The sequence below is a fragment of the Heliconius melpomene genome, chromosome 19, assembly GCF_056956725.1.
Source record: "Heliconius melpomene rosina isolate 202511_hmr_F chromosome 19, ASM5695672v1, whole genome shotgun sequence".
Lineage (NCBI taxonomy): Eukaryota > Metazoa > Arthropoda > Insecta > Lepidoptera > Nymphalidae > Heliconius > Heliconius melpomene.
This window is the reverse complement of record NC_140407.1, coordinates 16,620,378-16,633,758: the sequence shown is the minus strand read 5'-3', so window position 1 is coordinate 16,633,758 and position 13,381 is coordinate 16,620,378. Positions and strand designations below refer to the sequence as shown.

General features: G+C 38.4%; 1 protein-coding gene across 1 annotated transcript in view; it reads right to left on the bottom strand.

The window, feature by feature from the left end:
- Positions 1-11,719, bottom strand: part of LOC146529046 (DNA-binding protein D-ETS-6-like) — a 32,379-nt gene extending 20,660 nt beyond the window's left edge. The window contains exons 1-3 of the mRNA XM_085202663.1: positions 11,410-11,719; positions 9,301-9,443; positions 8,127-8,256 (exon numbers count right to left, since the gene is read on the bottom strand). Of these exons, the coding sequence (XP_085058789.1) occupies positions 8,127-8,256; positions 9,301-9,443; positions 11,410-11,485 (349 nt within the window). The 5' untranslated portion in view covers positions 11,486-11,719. The remainder of the gene's footprint in view (positions 1-8,126; positions 8,257-9,300; positions 9,444-11,409) is intronic.
- Positions 11,720-13,381: the final 1,662 nt, after the last annotated feature.

Genomic DNA, 13,381 nt, shown 5'->3' with positions numbered 1-13,381 from the left:
CTTACTGGACAAATACAAACATAACATTTTAAAATGTATTTTTTTTTCTAATCCTAATGGAGACGCAATTTGCGGCCGTTATAAATAAAAGAGAAGCTTCTGCGCTTCTGAGAAGCTCGGTGGCCCGAGTCAAGGGTGAATAGACACAAGTAGATTTTTTGTTTTTTTACTATATAAAACAAGTTTTATCCGAATGCTTTTTCGTAGTATTTATTAGGTCATCGATAATATAAATACAAAAAAGCTTTTAAAAATACATGGTCATGGTCCTTCGAAGAATATTTTTATGTTTACATCGAATCAAACAAGTGTAGTGCAAAGTGAGTATCCACCACGCTGCCTACTCTCTGACTCTGACAGGTGGTTTTTAGGATTCCTTAACTTAAAATAGAATAAGCGGAACTGTTAAAGGACTACCTTGTCCGTCTGTCAAGACCATTTATTGCGAGAGAGATCGACTCTTGGAGCCAATTTGAAATAATATATCAAATATTCAGCTCAAATTCCCTTGGAACACAAAAATATATTATTTTGTATGAAATCGGCTGCGTCATCATACCTACAAGGTACTACACACTATTAAAGAAAGATTTAAGAAGTGAAAACTTATATTTCTTTCTGGCGTTCTAGATACCTACTATTCTGGAAGTCTGAATGAAAGAAAATGAAAATGTGAAATAATAATGAACCTAAGGTATTTTTTTTATAAGAAGGCTTATCTTGTTGCATATAACGTAGAATTTCGAAAGGATACATTAGGTACAATTTTTGATGTATTTGTTTAAACATAATATATTTATTTATTTTTAGCGATGTAAAGCTCATAAATTGTACCACAGACTATATCTGTGAGAGGAGGCCACGAGGCGGGGCGTTGAGGATGAGGAGTGCCGCACCTCGCCCCGCCCACCTGCAGCCTTCCTGTTACGTACTCGAGCTCGGCTAAACCTAAACATCCTCTACAATATACCTGTCTCATATCACGATTCGAGTAACGACTTCTGAAGATTTGAATGAAATTCTTTTTCACTCCTTGAAAAAGATGTTTTACTTATTAAAAGATTCAGATATTACTATTCGGACATTTTTTGTGTTTGAATTAAATTCGTCGTAGAAATAAAACTGTGTACCTATCTGTGCATGACACAACGCTGGTTCCCCCCGCACGTAGCCGGGTAGGCACTCTGTTCTCATTAAGACACTTCCGTCGCCCACTCTTCGCCGAATTCTAGATTGCGTATTAATTTTCGGAAGTCAACGCCGCGCTTTGCCGCGTTACCGGAGCAATTTTTTTCATTTCCTGGAAGTGAGGATCGAATCCGCAACCTGTCGCGTTTACAGTCAGCCGCTTGTGGCACTGCGCAACGACATGCCTCAGGAATTGTAAATGCAATTAGAATTTGTAAATGTCTAGAGACTTAATATCAAACAGGTTTTAATGTGGAATTTACTGACAGTGACAGGGTGATTCAAGACGACGCGACGCGAGGGTTCTATGACTAACACTTACTAAAATACATACTAGATTCTAATAATAAGCATAAAAAAAAATAAAAGCTCAAATGGATACAGAACATAACGCAATCCGGATATTTAATCTAGGTATTTAACCATGATACAAAACAGACGTGTTTTTGTAGGTAGGTAAAGGCAGGTACGGGCAGGTACGGGCAGGTACGGGCAGGTACGGGCAGGTAGGTTTAGCTGATAGACCAAACTCTTTTACAAAGCACAATCATTCTCTACTTATACATACTCGTATACTACAGAACCAGTGTTGTACTTGTAAGGAACTTGCAGTTTGCAGACCTGCACTGATGTTGTAAGCAATTAACTATGCATATGAATTTGTAATAGTTTTCATCTGCAATATAAATGTTCATTATTTATTTGTGTCCTTTATTTTTGCTGCAAGTTCTTACTTTTTCTCAAATTTCATAACTGTAGGTACCTACCTACCTACCTACCTGCCGGTGTCCACATTACGCGGAGTATTGCATACAAAATGCAGCATGCATAAACGTTCGTTTCGATTGAGATGACTTAGAAGCTTGAAATAGGCCTGAATTTATTTTATCAAAGTAATAGGACCCAAAATAATCATTTTCAAAATTTTTGTCTGTTTATGTGCGTGATTGTGCGTGTTTGTGCGCGCTACTCGCAAACACGACTTGAGTGATTTGTCGGCAGTTTTTTACCTGTCTATTGTATTTAAATAATTTTCCCTTAACATTCAGTGTTTGTTTTTTTCAAGAGGTTCATAAATAAAAAAGTTTTATCAATTTACGTCTGTCACTTATGTCTGTTTGACAAAAATGCAATTAAGTAATCCTTTTAATGTATGATATCTATAGGTACTTTCCAATGTATACATATTTATTATCTATACATTATAATAATATTATAATACAAATTATTATTTTGCAGTTACTATTAATTATATCCAATACATTGGTGATGAATGAAAGCAGAAGTAACAAAGTCGCGAGGTAGAGATTGTGGAGGCTGTAGGCAACATTGGCGGGGCGAATCACTAGAGCATCACCGGCGGCCGCGTCCGGTTGCCGTATGAATCAGCGAACGAGAATGTGAAAGCCTGTTCTCGGTTCCCACGCGGTGCATTGCTCGGCGCTCCGCCCAACGCCTGGGAGTATTCACCGTACATATGTGGTCTTATTTGAACGTAATGTAAGTGGAGTACGCAGTTGTGGCCCACGTGGGGGCACGTGGGGCACAAGGGTGTGCCTGCAACGCGACGGTTGTGCGTTTGATGCCCACTCAAAGAAATTAATTATTATTAATTAATATTTCTATTTCCTCGCTCTGGCACCAAGACAAAAGCCCGGCGGCGAGTCCTGGCACTCAACACGCTATGCCTCGACAAATTCGTTGTAAAAGGGGGAACGGAGTCTCTTAACACTAGGTTCCCTCTGCCTATCCTGCCGTGTTCGTGAAGCTTTTTTTACTAATATTTATAAAACTGAAGAGAATGTGGGGTTGAAAGCTCTGATCTCAGGAATTACTGGGTCGTCGTAATTGAAAAAAGTGAGTACTTAATAGTAAGTAATTCATTTAACAAGAGTGCGCGTAGAATGAGCACCCCACGCGTCACCATGTAACTACACGTGAGACATGAGACATGACTACAACCTCAAAGCAGGGCAGGCAGACCCTCCGTTCCCCACTTTCCGCTAAATTCTGTAGACATTGCGTGTTGAGTGAACACAACGCTGCGCTTCTTTGCCTCGATACCAGAGCGAACAAACGGAAATATACATTTAATTAAATATTTCGTTTTCTCGAGTGGGGATCGAACCCACACCCTTGTGCCGCTGCGCCACGACGCCCTCTACAACGTTTTAAAATAAAGTTATGAAGATGATTGAATAAGACTAGTAGACTACCTCTACATCTGCGACTCCCACTCATGTTCAAATATTATTTTTGTAGATCTGTACTCTAAAAGAAAAATAAGAAGTGACAACTTACAATATAAATAAAGGAAAAAAATTCGAAAAGTGAAAAATTATAGATATTTCACACAAAATGAGTGCAAAGTGCAAACTTAAGTTTGTTAACTATTATAAATTGTTATACCTACAATCGTGATATTGGTACGGAATTCACAGTGAATGAACCGTGATCGGAAGTGTCTTAGTGGGAACGTAGCTCCTACGTTCCTTCTCACTACTCCGCTATGTTCAGTACCTATACAGCGTAAAGTTAAGAAAAGCTTTTGCATTGAACAGCTTAGGATAAGAGATTCTAATTTGACTCCTTTCCTCTTTATTTCGGAATATGGCGCAGAACCGTATGCACTAATATCAAGGCGGATAAATAATAAAATATAATTTTCCTCAGGTGTGGTGATAAAAATTACCACTTTTACATCGAACATAAATACTTTAAATATTATACCATTCTCCTTTGTGGTCGCTATATAGCCTTAGCGTTTAAAGTAAGTTAAAATATTAATACCTAAGTTACATGTACATCATTAAAATATGTAAGTACCTATTGAAATATCCTGAAAGTGGCGTAAGCTCAGTGAGCTTGATGGAGTGTCTACACTCTACGGGAAGGCGAGGAGGCGAGGAGGCGAGGAGGCGCGTGCCCTGGACCTCGGTTATGAGACCGAGCTGATCCGCATTGACTTGCTAATGCTCTCCCGCTGTGAGACCCGCCGAGACCGTAGCCCGCCTGCGAAGCCCGTACTACAATACTACAATACACTTGTTTACAAATATAATGTAATGGAGATATGTATATACATATATATTGGATTCGGAGCGGCCCTGTGAAGGCGAACATCGGGGATTATGAAATCCCCACTGTTACTTTCAAACATAACATTTTAAGTGCCTTAAAGAAAGTCATCGTTGTCCTTCACAGAATTATATATTTATTTGTTATTTCAGCGAGCAAGCCCTTCTCCCTTGTGAAGATCCCAGTAGATAGTTCAATATACGAGTATGTCAATTAAAATATTTCCATGTAGAGACATTCATATAATATTTTTCAACTACTGTCTATTGTGGAAGATTGACAGAATATTTAAAGGAATATACAATATGACCATCATGTGTATTGAACGTCATGCAGGACAGCGTGTTATGTAATAATTAAATTATACAGTTGACTTTAAAAAGAGCAACTGTTGAGTTTCTTGCCGGCTCTTCTCAGCAGAACTGCCTTCCGAACCGGTGGTAGCTTTTTGTTCATATGTTCATTCGACAATTCAAAAGTGTTTATAATAGTCTATTTGATTAAAGAATATTTTGAATTTGAATTTATCACAATTCAATTAAATATGAAAATTAAAAAGGAGTTTTCGTAGTAGAGGCCAAGCGCCCCCGTGTCAAGTGGGATCTACGTGATTGTGCACTCAACTCCAAATCATTTCTTATAAACTTGACGAAATCACATAATTCATTTTATGTGCATATATTTTGCAAGTACCTACTATATATTAAATCTTTGACTTTGATCAGTATAGACTATAGAATATATGAAAAGTTTAATAATTTTGTTTTGGTCGGTCCCGGCCACAAGTTAAGTGGCCGGGACCGACCTCCGATCCTCGACACCGGCGGGAGGTCAGGGGTGATGGGAGTGGCGTCCGAGCGCGCTCACCAATAGCGGCTAATAACTGACACATGTGAGCCTCGCTTAACAGGAAAATACAACGAAGTATTATTAACTTATACGTAATTAACTTTAAACATAGTTAACTTCGAGTTTGGAACATCACCGAGTTATTTTATAAACTATGTCTTTTTATTCGTAATTAGTGAATTGTCACCATTAGCCATTTAGAGATAAATTTATTAGGTCAAAATGGCCGATGTGGCCCTAAATTGAAGATAAATTCAGCAATTATCATAGAACAACACATAGGACTGAACCAAATTAGACAATGCTTCCGATCATCTGTTATAATTATCATTACAATCATCGATCACGGCTTCCTGACCGACGCCACATGACGCCACGCGGACGCCTCTCCCTCCAAGTGCTTATTCATTCTAATTATCCGAAATATTTACTATCGTGTGCAATCTAGTCGTTATTGACTAAGAAATAAGGCGCGAAGAATTGGTCGAGATCTACTGTCCTCATCCGGAACTCTGAATCACGTTTCCTAGTACACTCTGAGTCACTTCCGCACACCACGCCGCCACCACGCCGCCACCACGCCGCCACCACGCGAGGGTAAACAAGTGTCTTCACCAACAGCGGGTGACCAAATATTCCTTATTTTAAATGAAATGATTCAACGTTGTAATATTGTGTTGGTGTGGTTTATAAATCCATGAGTGAGATTAAGAAAAGGTAGCTTTTAAAACAACAACGTCAATCACTTCATTCAAACACCGTCTTTCCAGGTGTAATAGCTAGTAGGTCGGAGTGGGTCGGAGCTGGTCGGCCCAGGGCCGGGGCCGGGGCCGGGGCCACGCTGACAACTGAGTAACGATAAAAAACCCGAGTCCGACGAACACAGATGATTCAATGTCGCGACAGCCTTCGAAAGCTTTTACGACCTCTTTTATCACACAATGTTCTACATGTAGCTGACCAATAAATACTAAGACAATCATTAAATATTTTTAAGAGAAAGCCCAATGTAAATGGAGTATTTTAGGTGTAGGTTCTCATTGCCTACAGTGCGGGGTGCGGGATGCCTAACCCGTGTTTATAGATATAGGAGAAACTACGAGTAAATGAAGGATTAGTAAAACCAGAAGAAAAGCACCTTAAGTTCAGGAAAATAGTGTGTCAATGATGAACCTGCCAGGAATGTTAGTCGGCCGCGGGAGAGCACATTTTTGGCGACGTGCGCGACCGGCGCGCGGTGCCGGGGGGTGCCGGGGGGGCGCCACGTGCCGGCGCTCGTTACTCACGGATTTTTGTGATTCACTCAGTAATTTGCTTATTTCAATAGTTCATATGAAATTATTAGAATTTCTTTCGAAATGTTCATCACGATCTTAATTCGTTTGTGTTTGTTCTTGCTCAATTTGCTTACTACTGACAATATTGTAATCTCATTTTAAGTAAAAAGTATGAACACAATTACGAGTAGGTACGCTCAACCTGGGTAGCTTCAGTTGTTCGAGTAGCATTGCTGGTTGCCCAGCAATAGCCCAGTGGGACCTCCAAAACCATTATTTAATAAAAACATGATTCTCGATATATCTCGATCTCGATATTCTAATAATATTAATACATTTCATATTATAATTTGTTATTACAATTTACACTTAAGACACCCTTCGTAGACAAACTGAGATAAGAGCAAAAGTAAAGCTAGTGTGAGGATCATCTATCAGTCCGGCCGGCCGCCCGAGGAGGCCGCAGTGATAGTGATGGTAATGAGGAACATTACATCTAGATGAGGGCCGGTTTCAATTTACGCTCTCTGATCACAAAAGGACATTTCAATTTTATAGTCACTTAATCTTTATATTTGGTCTCTTTGTTTTAAAAAAAAAACTAAAAATAGCTACCAACTTAATATAACAGAAGAAAAATATATATTTAATATCTAGTTTTCATTTTTTCTAAAAATATTGTTATTACAAAAATTACAAAATTATTCTTTATCTTCATTTGGTTTTATTGTTTTCGAAATAATGACAGTAAATTAATTATAGTAAATATATTATATTATAATTTAAATGATATAAATTAAGAAATGTACGTTACATATAAATGTATTAATGAAAATGATACAAAATAAAAGTAAGGAGTTGCAGTTCACAGAGTCCCTACAGCAGTGTAGGCGGCAGGTGTCAAAGCAGACCTTTTAATTAATCTTTTAATTTTTATGAACGTACGCGTACAGTATAATTATTAGTTAGTATCGATATAGATACTTAGACATTATTCAAATTCGAGATAAAATTACGAAATAGGTTTATCCGCCTCGCAGATAAGCTATTACAATTAGCTACGGGCATGTTTTTCACCATTTCAAAGAAAATCCCTGAATCAGAGGTAAAGATGAATGAGCTCGCGCGGAGACGCGTGAGTCACGCACGGCTCCATTCAGCGCGTGGAGCCGCCGTGGCGCGCCGACAGGTGGCGCTAGCGGAGCACAACGCCGCGCTTTGTGCAACTAACATTATATTACAAGGAAATATTAAATACATACGCTAAAACAATAATATGCAACTGACAATGTCAATTTATGTTAAATTCCATTTATATCGCATTGAGAAGAACCTATCAATATTGGAGAGGTCACAATTAGCATGTTTGCTAAATGTTCTTGCTCTGTGGGGTGTTAGAATGTCGTAAGTGTCTTACAATTGCAGTGAGATATATCTTTTATTATTATTACTATTGTGTTATTGTAATAATATTAATAAGAATAAAGCATGTTCGTACATTTACATTAAACATGTATCGCGATAGTTCACTTCTCTACTGGACTCTGGATCTAATGAACTGTCTATCCACAATATAAGAACGCTCCCCAGCGATCATTTTTCATTTTCATTTCATAATTTTTAGTTATAAGACTATCCAATGTAACTTACAGTTTTGGCTTCACTCAGTAATTCCTAGCGAAACTAATAATTAAAGAGTCTATATGAAATATAAGTTAGTAGATATGAACTCACGTTCTGGCGCCGTCGAGGCGGTCTGGTGCTCCGGCAGCGGCGGCGGCGGAGGCCGGCCCTTCGCCGCGGCGTGCGTGTGTTGCAGGTACGCGTGGAAGATTCGCGCCGCCTGGCCGTCGTTGTCGCACACCTTTAAAACATTAATTAAAATAATAAATAACTTAGGTCTTAGCTATAAGTTAAGTGGAACTTAAAGAGATTGTATAGGTTTGTTTAGTAAGAATGGTTATTTCAGCTTCCCACTGTATTTCGCATGTACCTACCAGAGTAGCAGGTGAGGAGAGGAAGTCTAATGTTAAGACACTCCGCTCCGCACTTTCCGCCGAATTCTGGAGGCATTGCGTGATAAGTAGCGGAATTGAACGCCGCACTTTGCCTTGACACCAGAGCGAAAAAATTAAAATGATAAATATTTCATTTCCTCGAGTGGGAATCAAACCCACAACCTAGCTTGTGCCCCTGCACCGCGACTGGATTCATGTTTAGTAAGGAATTGACGATTATTTTTTTGTATGGTGATTAATTATAATTGTCAATCATCCCCCTCAATTTCAAGCGTCTTATCAAGGAACAATTGACAAGAACACCGTTATCTGATTTAGCAAGAAATTTGGGCTTTATTAGCAGGCAGGCAGGCATACATTATTCTCTCCACTCTCTGAAATGACGTCATATTTTTTTACCCACTCGCACTAAAATGACTCTGGCTCCATGTCTACTTCTGCCACTATTACATTTCGCTGATATTTCTTAGCTATCTTTCTATCTCCCTGTGCGTTTATGCCGTAGTCTGCACATTCTCCTCCTCTCCTTACTTGAGAGAGCGTTTTCGATTGGCACACCTGTCTCTCTAAGAGAAGCTTCCTTACATTTGACACCACTTTCTATGAAAAATCTTTTACAGTACAGTCAGAGCGCCTAGCCGTCCGTAGTTCAAGGCGAAGTCTAAGATATATAGAAGGAATTATACTTTACTTTATCAACACAAATCTAATGTTCAATTACATTTTGAGAGAGAGAGGGCCGCCGGGGTTAGGGAAAAATCCCTTGGCTTCCGTAGCCCCGACCTCCGTGAGGTCCCAGTTGAGTGGCGGAACTCAACGGAAGTGTATAGCACGCTGTGCCACTGTGACGGCGGCGTCGATTCACCAGGATCACCATTCAAATAAGCTACCTGCAACCAATTCTCCTCGGTGAGCGCGAGCAGCCCCTGCCCGGAGGCAGGCAGCAGGTGTCTCCGCGGTGCTGCCACGCGGAACTGGCGCGACACCCAGCGCACGCAGCGCCCCACGTCGCGCTGCTGCCAGTGCTCGGGGTCTGAAGCAATATTGCATTAATTACTTATTGAGTTATTGTACTACTATTAGAGACGTGAACGATGAGTGTTTGACGATAGACGCTTGTACCACTTTCACGCAAAAACTACTAAAAAGGATTAGATGACACTTTACTGTAGTATAACTTATACATCATGATAACATACCGGCTACACTTTATGTAAACATTTTAAATAATTTATATATCAATAAGTTCACGCGGGCGAAGCCGCGGGAGGTTCGCCAGTTCCTTTATAATAAAAAGTTCATAATGGCTTAAATAAATTTATGTTCCTTTCAAAAATCATATATAGTTTTTTCTTTGATATGCCTCAAATACTGTTAATATGCAGCAGGGTGTCTTCATGAGTGTTTCTCACACTGTCTGATACTGAACATTTAGACAAAGTTATTAACACTTCGCTATCGTTGAAATATTTTTGTTTTATTAAATAGTAATCAGTAAGAGTTTTTTCTTATTTATTTATTTATTAAAAGAATTTAAAATAACAGACTTTGCAAAATATTTTCTTTAGAAGTATTCTCCTTTTTTGCATCTGGATGGAGATTTCTATGGTCTTGCAGAGAGCGTCGTAAAAAATGTTTTTGTTCTTCCTGTTCGGTAATGAAACTATCAAAATATTGCATTTATTTTTTTACTAAATACCTATTACTTTTTTTACTGAACGCTTTCATCTGAGCTAGAGGTAACAACTGACATTAGACACCAAATCTCCAACGTGTTTGTTTGTACTTTTTTTCTTTAAATTTTCTCTGTCTTGCCTTTTCTTCTTTCTCGGACAACTTTTTGTCTAAACCCGCTAAATCCTCTGGACGCCGGAGGCTGGAGGATCTCTCCGAACAATAACTACAAATGACAAACGTTTAATACATGTTTGTTTTCCAAATATCAAACAAACATTTCCTACAATTATTTCGTCGATTATTTTAAAAATATTGACTTGAGACTTTAATTTAAGAATTATAATGTGTTAGCTTCCGTAGCTTCACCTGCGTGCTTTAAAGGTAACTAGCCTCAATTTTTTGTTGAATTACCTATTTATTTATTTTACCTTGAACTATTATTTTTTTTATTTATTTCAGCTTCACGCTGTAACCCGCACATGGCGGGGTAGGCAAAGGGAACTTGGGAACCTAGTTTTAGGACACTGAGTTACACTTTCCGCAGAATTCTGGAGGCACTGCTGTGTGCGGGATGCAGCGTGAACCTGATTTTATTTATTGACTAACGGGTCCAGTGGGTTACACCACATCGATTCACGTAAACCAGCATAAATATAACCTATATGTAAGCCTTCCTTAGTTAATGGACTATACTACACAAAATTAATTAGTTAGTTCCTTAGATTAGGCTGTTCAATCAAACAAGCTATCTATAGAAGTAGGTACATGACAGATGTTCAGCACTGGCGCTGGCGCGGGCCGCTGTGTGTTGATTGTTGTTCAGATAAGGTATCATTTATTAAATTTTTAACTTCTATATGAATGACAAAAATTGATGATTCTAACCTCTTAAATGTCTTATAGAATTCTTCCTCAAGCCTAAATAATCCGCCGGCGAAAGTTGCTTAAACTCTTATTGTATCTTTATTTGTGTAGATATGCGTTTGTATTAACATTTCATACATTTATAAACAATTAAAAACAATTTAAATATTTTAGTCAAAATCTTACACAGCCTACCAAGAGGGCTTATGTTGGTCGGTTAGATTTTGTTTTGTTTCATCCGCATCTATTTTAATAAAACTAAGTTTACATTTAATTTTTCATATTCAACGAGGTCAACATTATCATGGATTAAAATTAATTAGTCTTTGTGCAAAAGGTTCACTTCACACCACACAAATTAAAAACACGACGAAAATCATTCCTTACTTATTCAACTAACACTTATCAAACAACATTAATTAAAAAACCGCTCAAACAAAAAAAAGAAAACAAAATACCAGCGGGCACTTCATCCCCCGACCCCTCGGAGTCCGAGTCAGAGGGAGGCGTGGGGGTGGAGGCAGGCTCCTCCATGGAGGCATCGCGGGGGATCAGGGTGGAGACACTGACACTGGACGGCACACGGATAGAGCCACGCCACTGACTGACTGACACTAGTGCGGCCGCGGCAGACTTCGCCTGGTTTTATGCTACAAGTGACGTATGTAATTCGTCAGCGTCCGTGCGACGAGGAAAACGCATTCCGGGAAGCCGTGCTCGACTCGCGGCCACTCTCCGCACTCCGCGGACACACTGCCCTCGCGGCGCCGAGCTCCGCAATATATGCGGCACACTTTACAGTTGTTACTGTCGCGCCGTTATCTCTTACGTGCGAATTATACTATTATTAAGATATTACGATCGTTCTTTTAAAAGAAAAATATTTTAATTGTTTTGAGTAAATGTATGTTTTTTTTAGTTTTTTAATTCTCAGTCAAGCTTCTAAGTTAACAGAATCAAAGATTCGAGTATTTATGCCACTAAAAGAAAAGTGAAAATTCCAAAATCCAAGAAGTGAAAATTTATAGATATTTGATAGAAAAAAAAACATAACAAACTTATATAATGTAGTTCATTTATTACACAATGAACCTACAATACTGAAATTGGTACGGAGGCCTTGGTGGCCGAGTGTCATCTTTACGCTATATCCTCTATATAGGAGGGTAGCCCCCACTTGGGGGAATGAATCACCTAGAACCGCCCTACACGCGTGACAGTCACACACCTTCCAACTTTAATTACATTAATTAAATTATCTTTTAGGTGCCCGCTTTGACTCTCTTGTGGCTATAGTATATATAGTGTATAGTCATTGAAAATTTAATATTAAAACACTCCGCTCTTCACTTTTCCTCCGAATTCGACAACGCGTTTGAAGTGGTGCAACTCTGTCTACCAGGGGGTTTCAAATACACAACGATGGCGTTTGCAGGGTTATTTAATGATATAAATAGTTTAAAAATACTAAAGTGTAGGCACTCATGTTAACCATAAACCGAATAGGATGTCACATAATACAAACATATGTTTCTTGTATTAAATAAACAATCTTGCAATCTATGTCCGCTTCAGTGCAGTGATGCAGGCCATGTCCTTGGTAAGTAACATTTTAATGTATGCGATAGTTTAAAAGTTGTTATGTTTTACTTCCCCTCTCCTCCCCAAAAATAAAATAACTAATTCCACTGCGTGAGAGTCGAACTCACAACCACCGCGCTTATAGCCAACTCACGAACCGCTGCACCACGTCGGACGGATGGATTAAATGTTTATTTAATGGTATCATTCATTATTTCATTAATTGTAACATTCATTATTGTAACTTACGTTACGTAGCAACAGAAAATGTTAAATAAGGGTTAAATATAATAAATAGTATGAAAACGATTGTAATACAAATTGCTAATATAGAAACACCTCAACAAATATAACATAATAGTAACGTACCTAAACCTGTTGTAATGCATCTATCTATAGGTTCGCAGGTTCGAATCCTGTCCTCAGCGGTTGTTTTTTTATTTCAATACACACATATATTGTATTATATTTTTGTATGTTTAATTAATTTTAATACAAAAAATATAAGTTAGAGTGTTTCCACTTATTTTTGTTTATTTGAAAAGAATCATTGATTCGTGTTCACTTCACATATTTCCGCACAGATTAAATCTGTATTGTAATATAGTTTGTTATGAATATTAGACCGCAATCTTATAAATATTATGTACAAATATACATGCGCGTGCGCATGCGTGTAATATGGCAGGGAAGGTAGAGAGAACGCACTGTCAAGACTCTCCGTTTCCCGCACACCACATACATTGAAGACATTGTGTACCTATTAAATAAACAAATTCAGTGGTGTTTTGTTTTATCTGAGATACTTTTCTATTTTATATTTTTTGATAATTATCATTTTCCACGTGC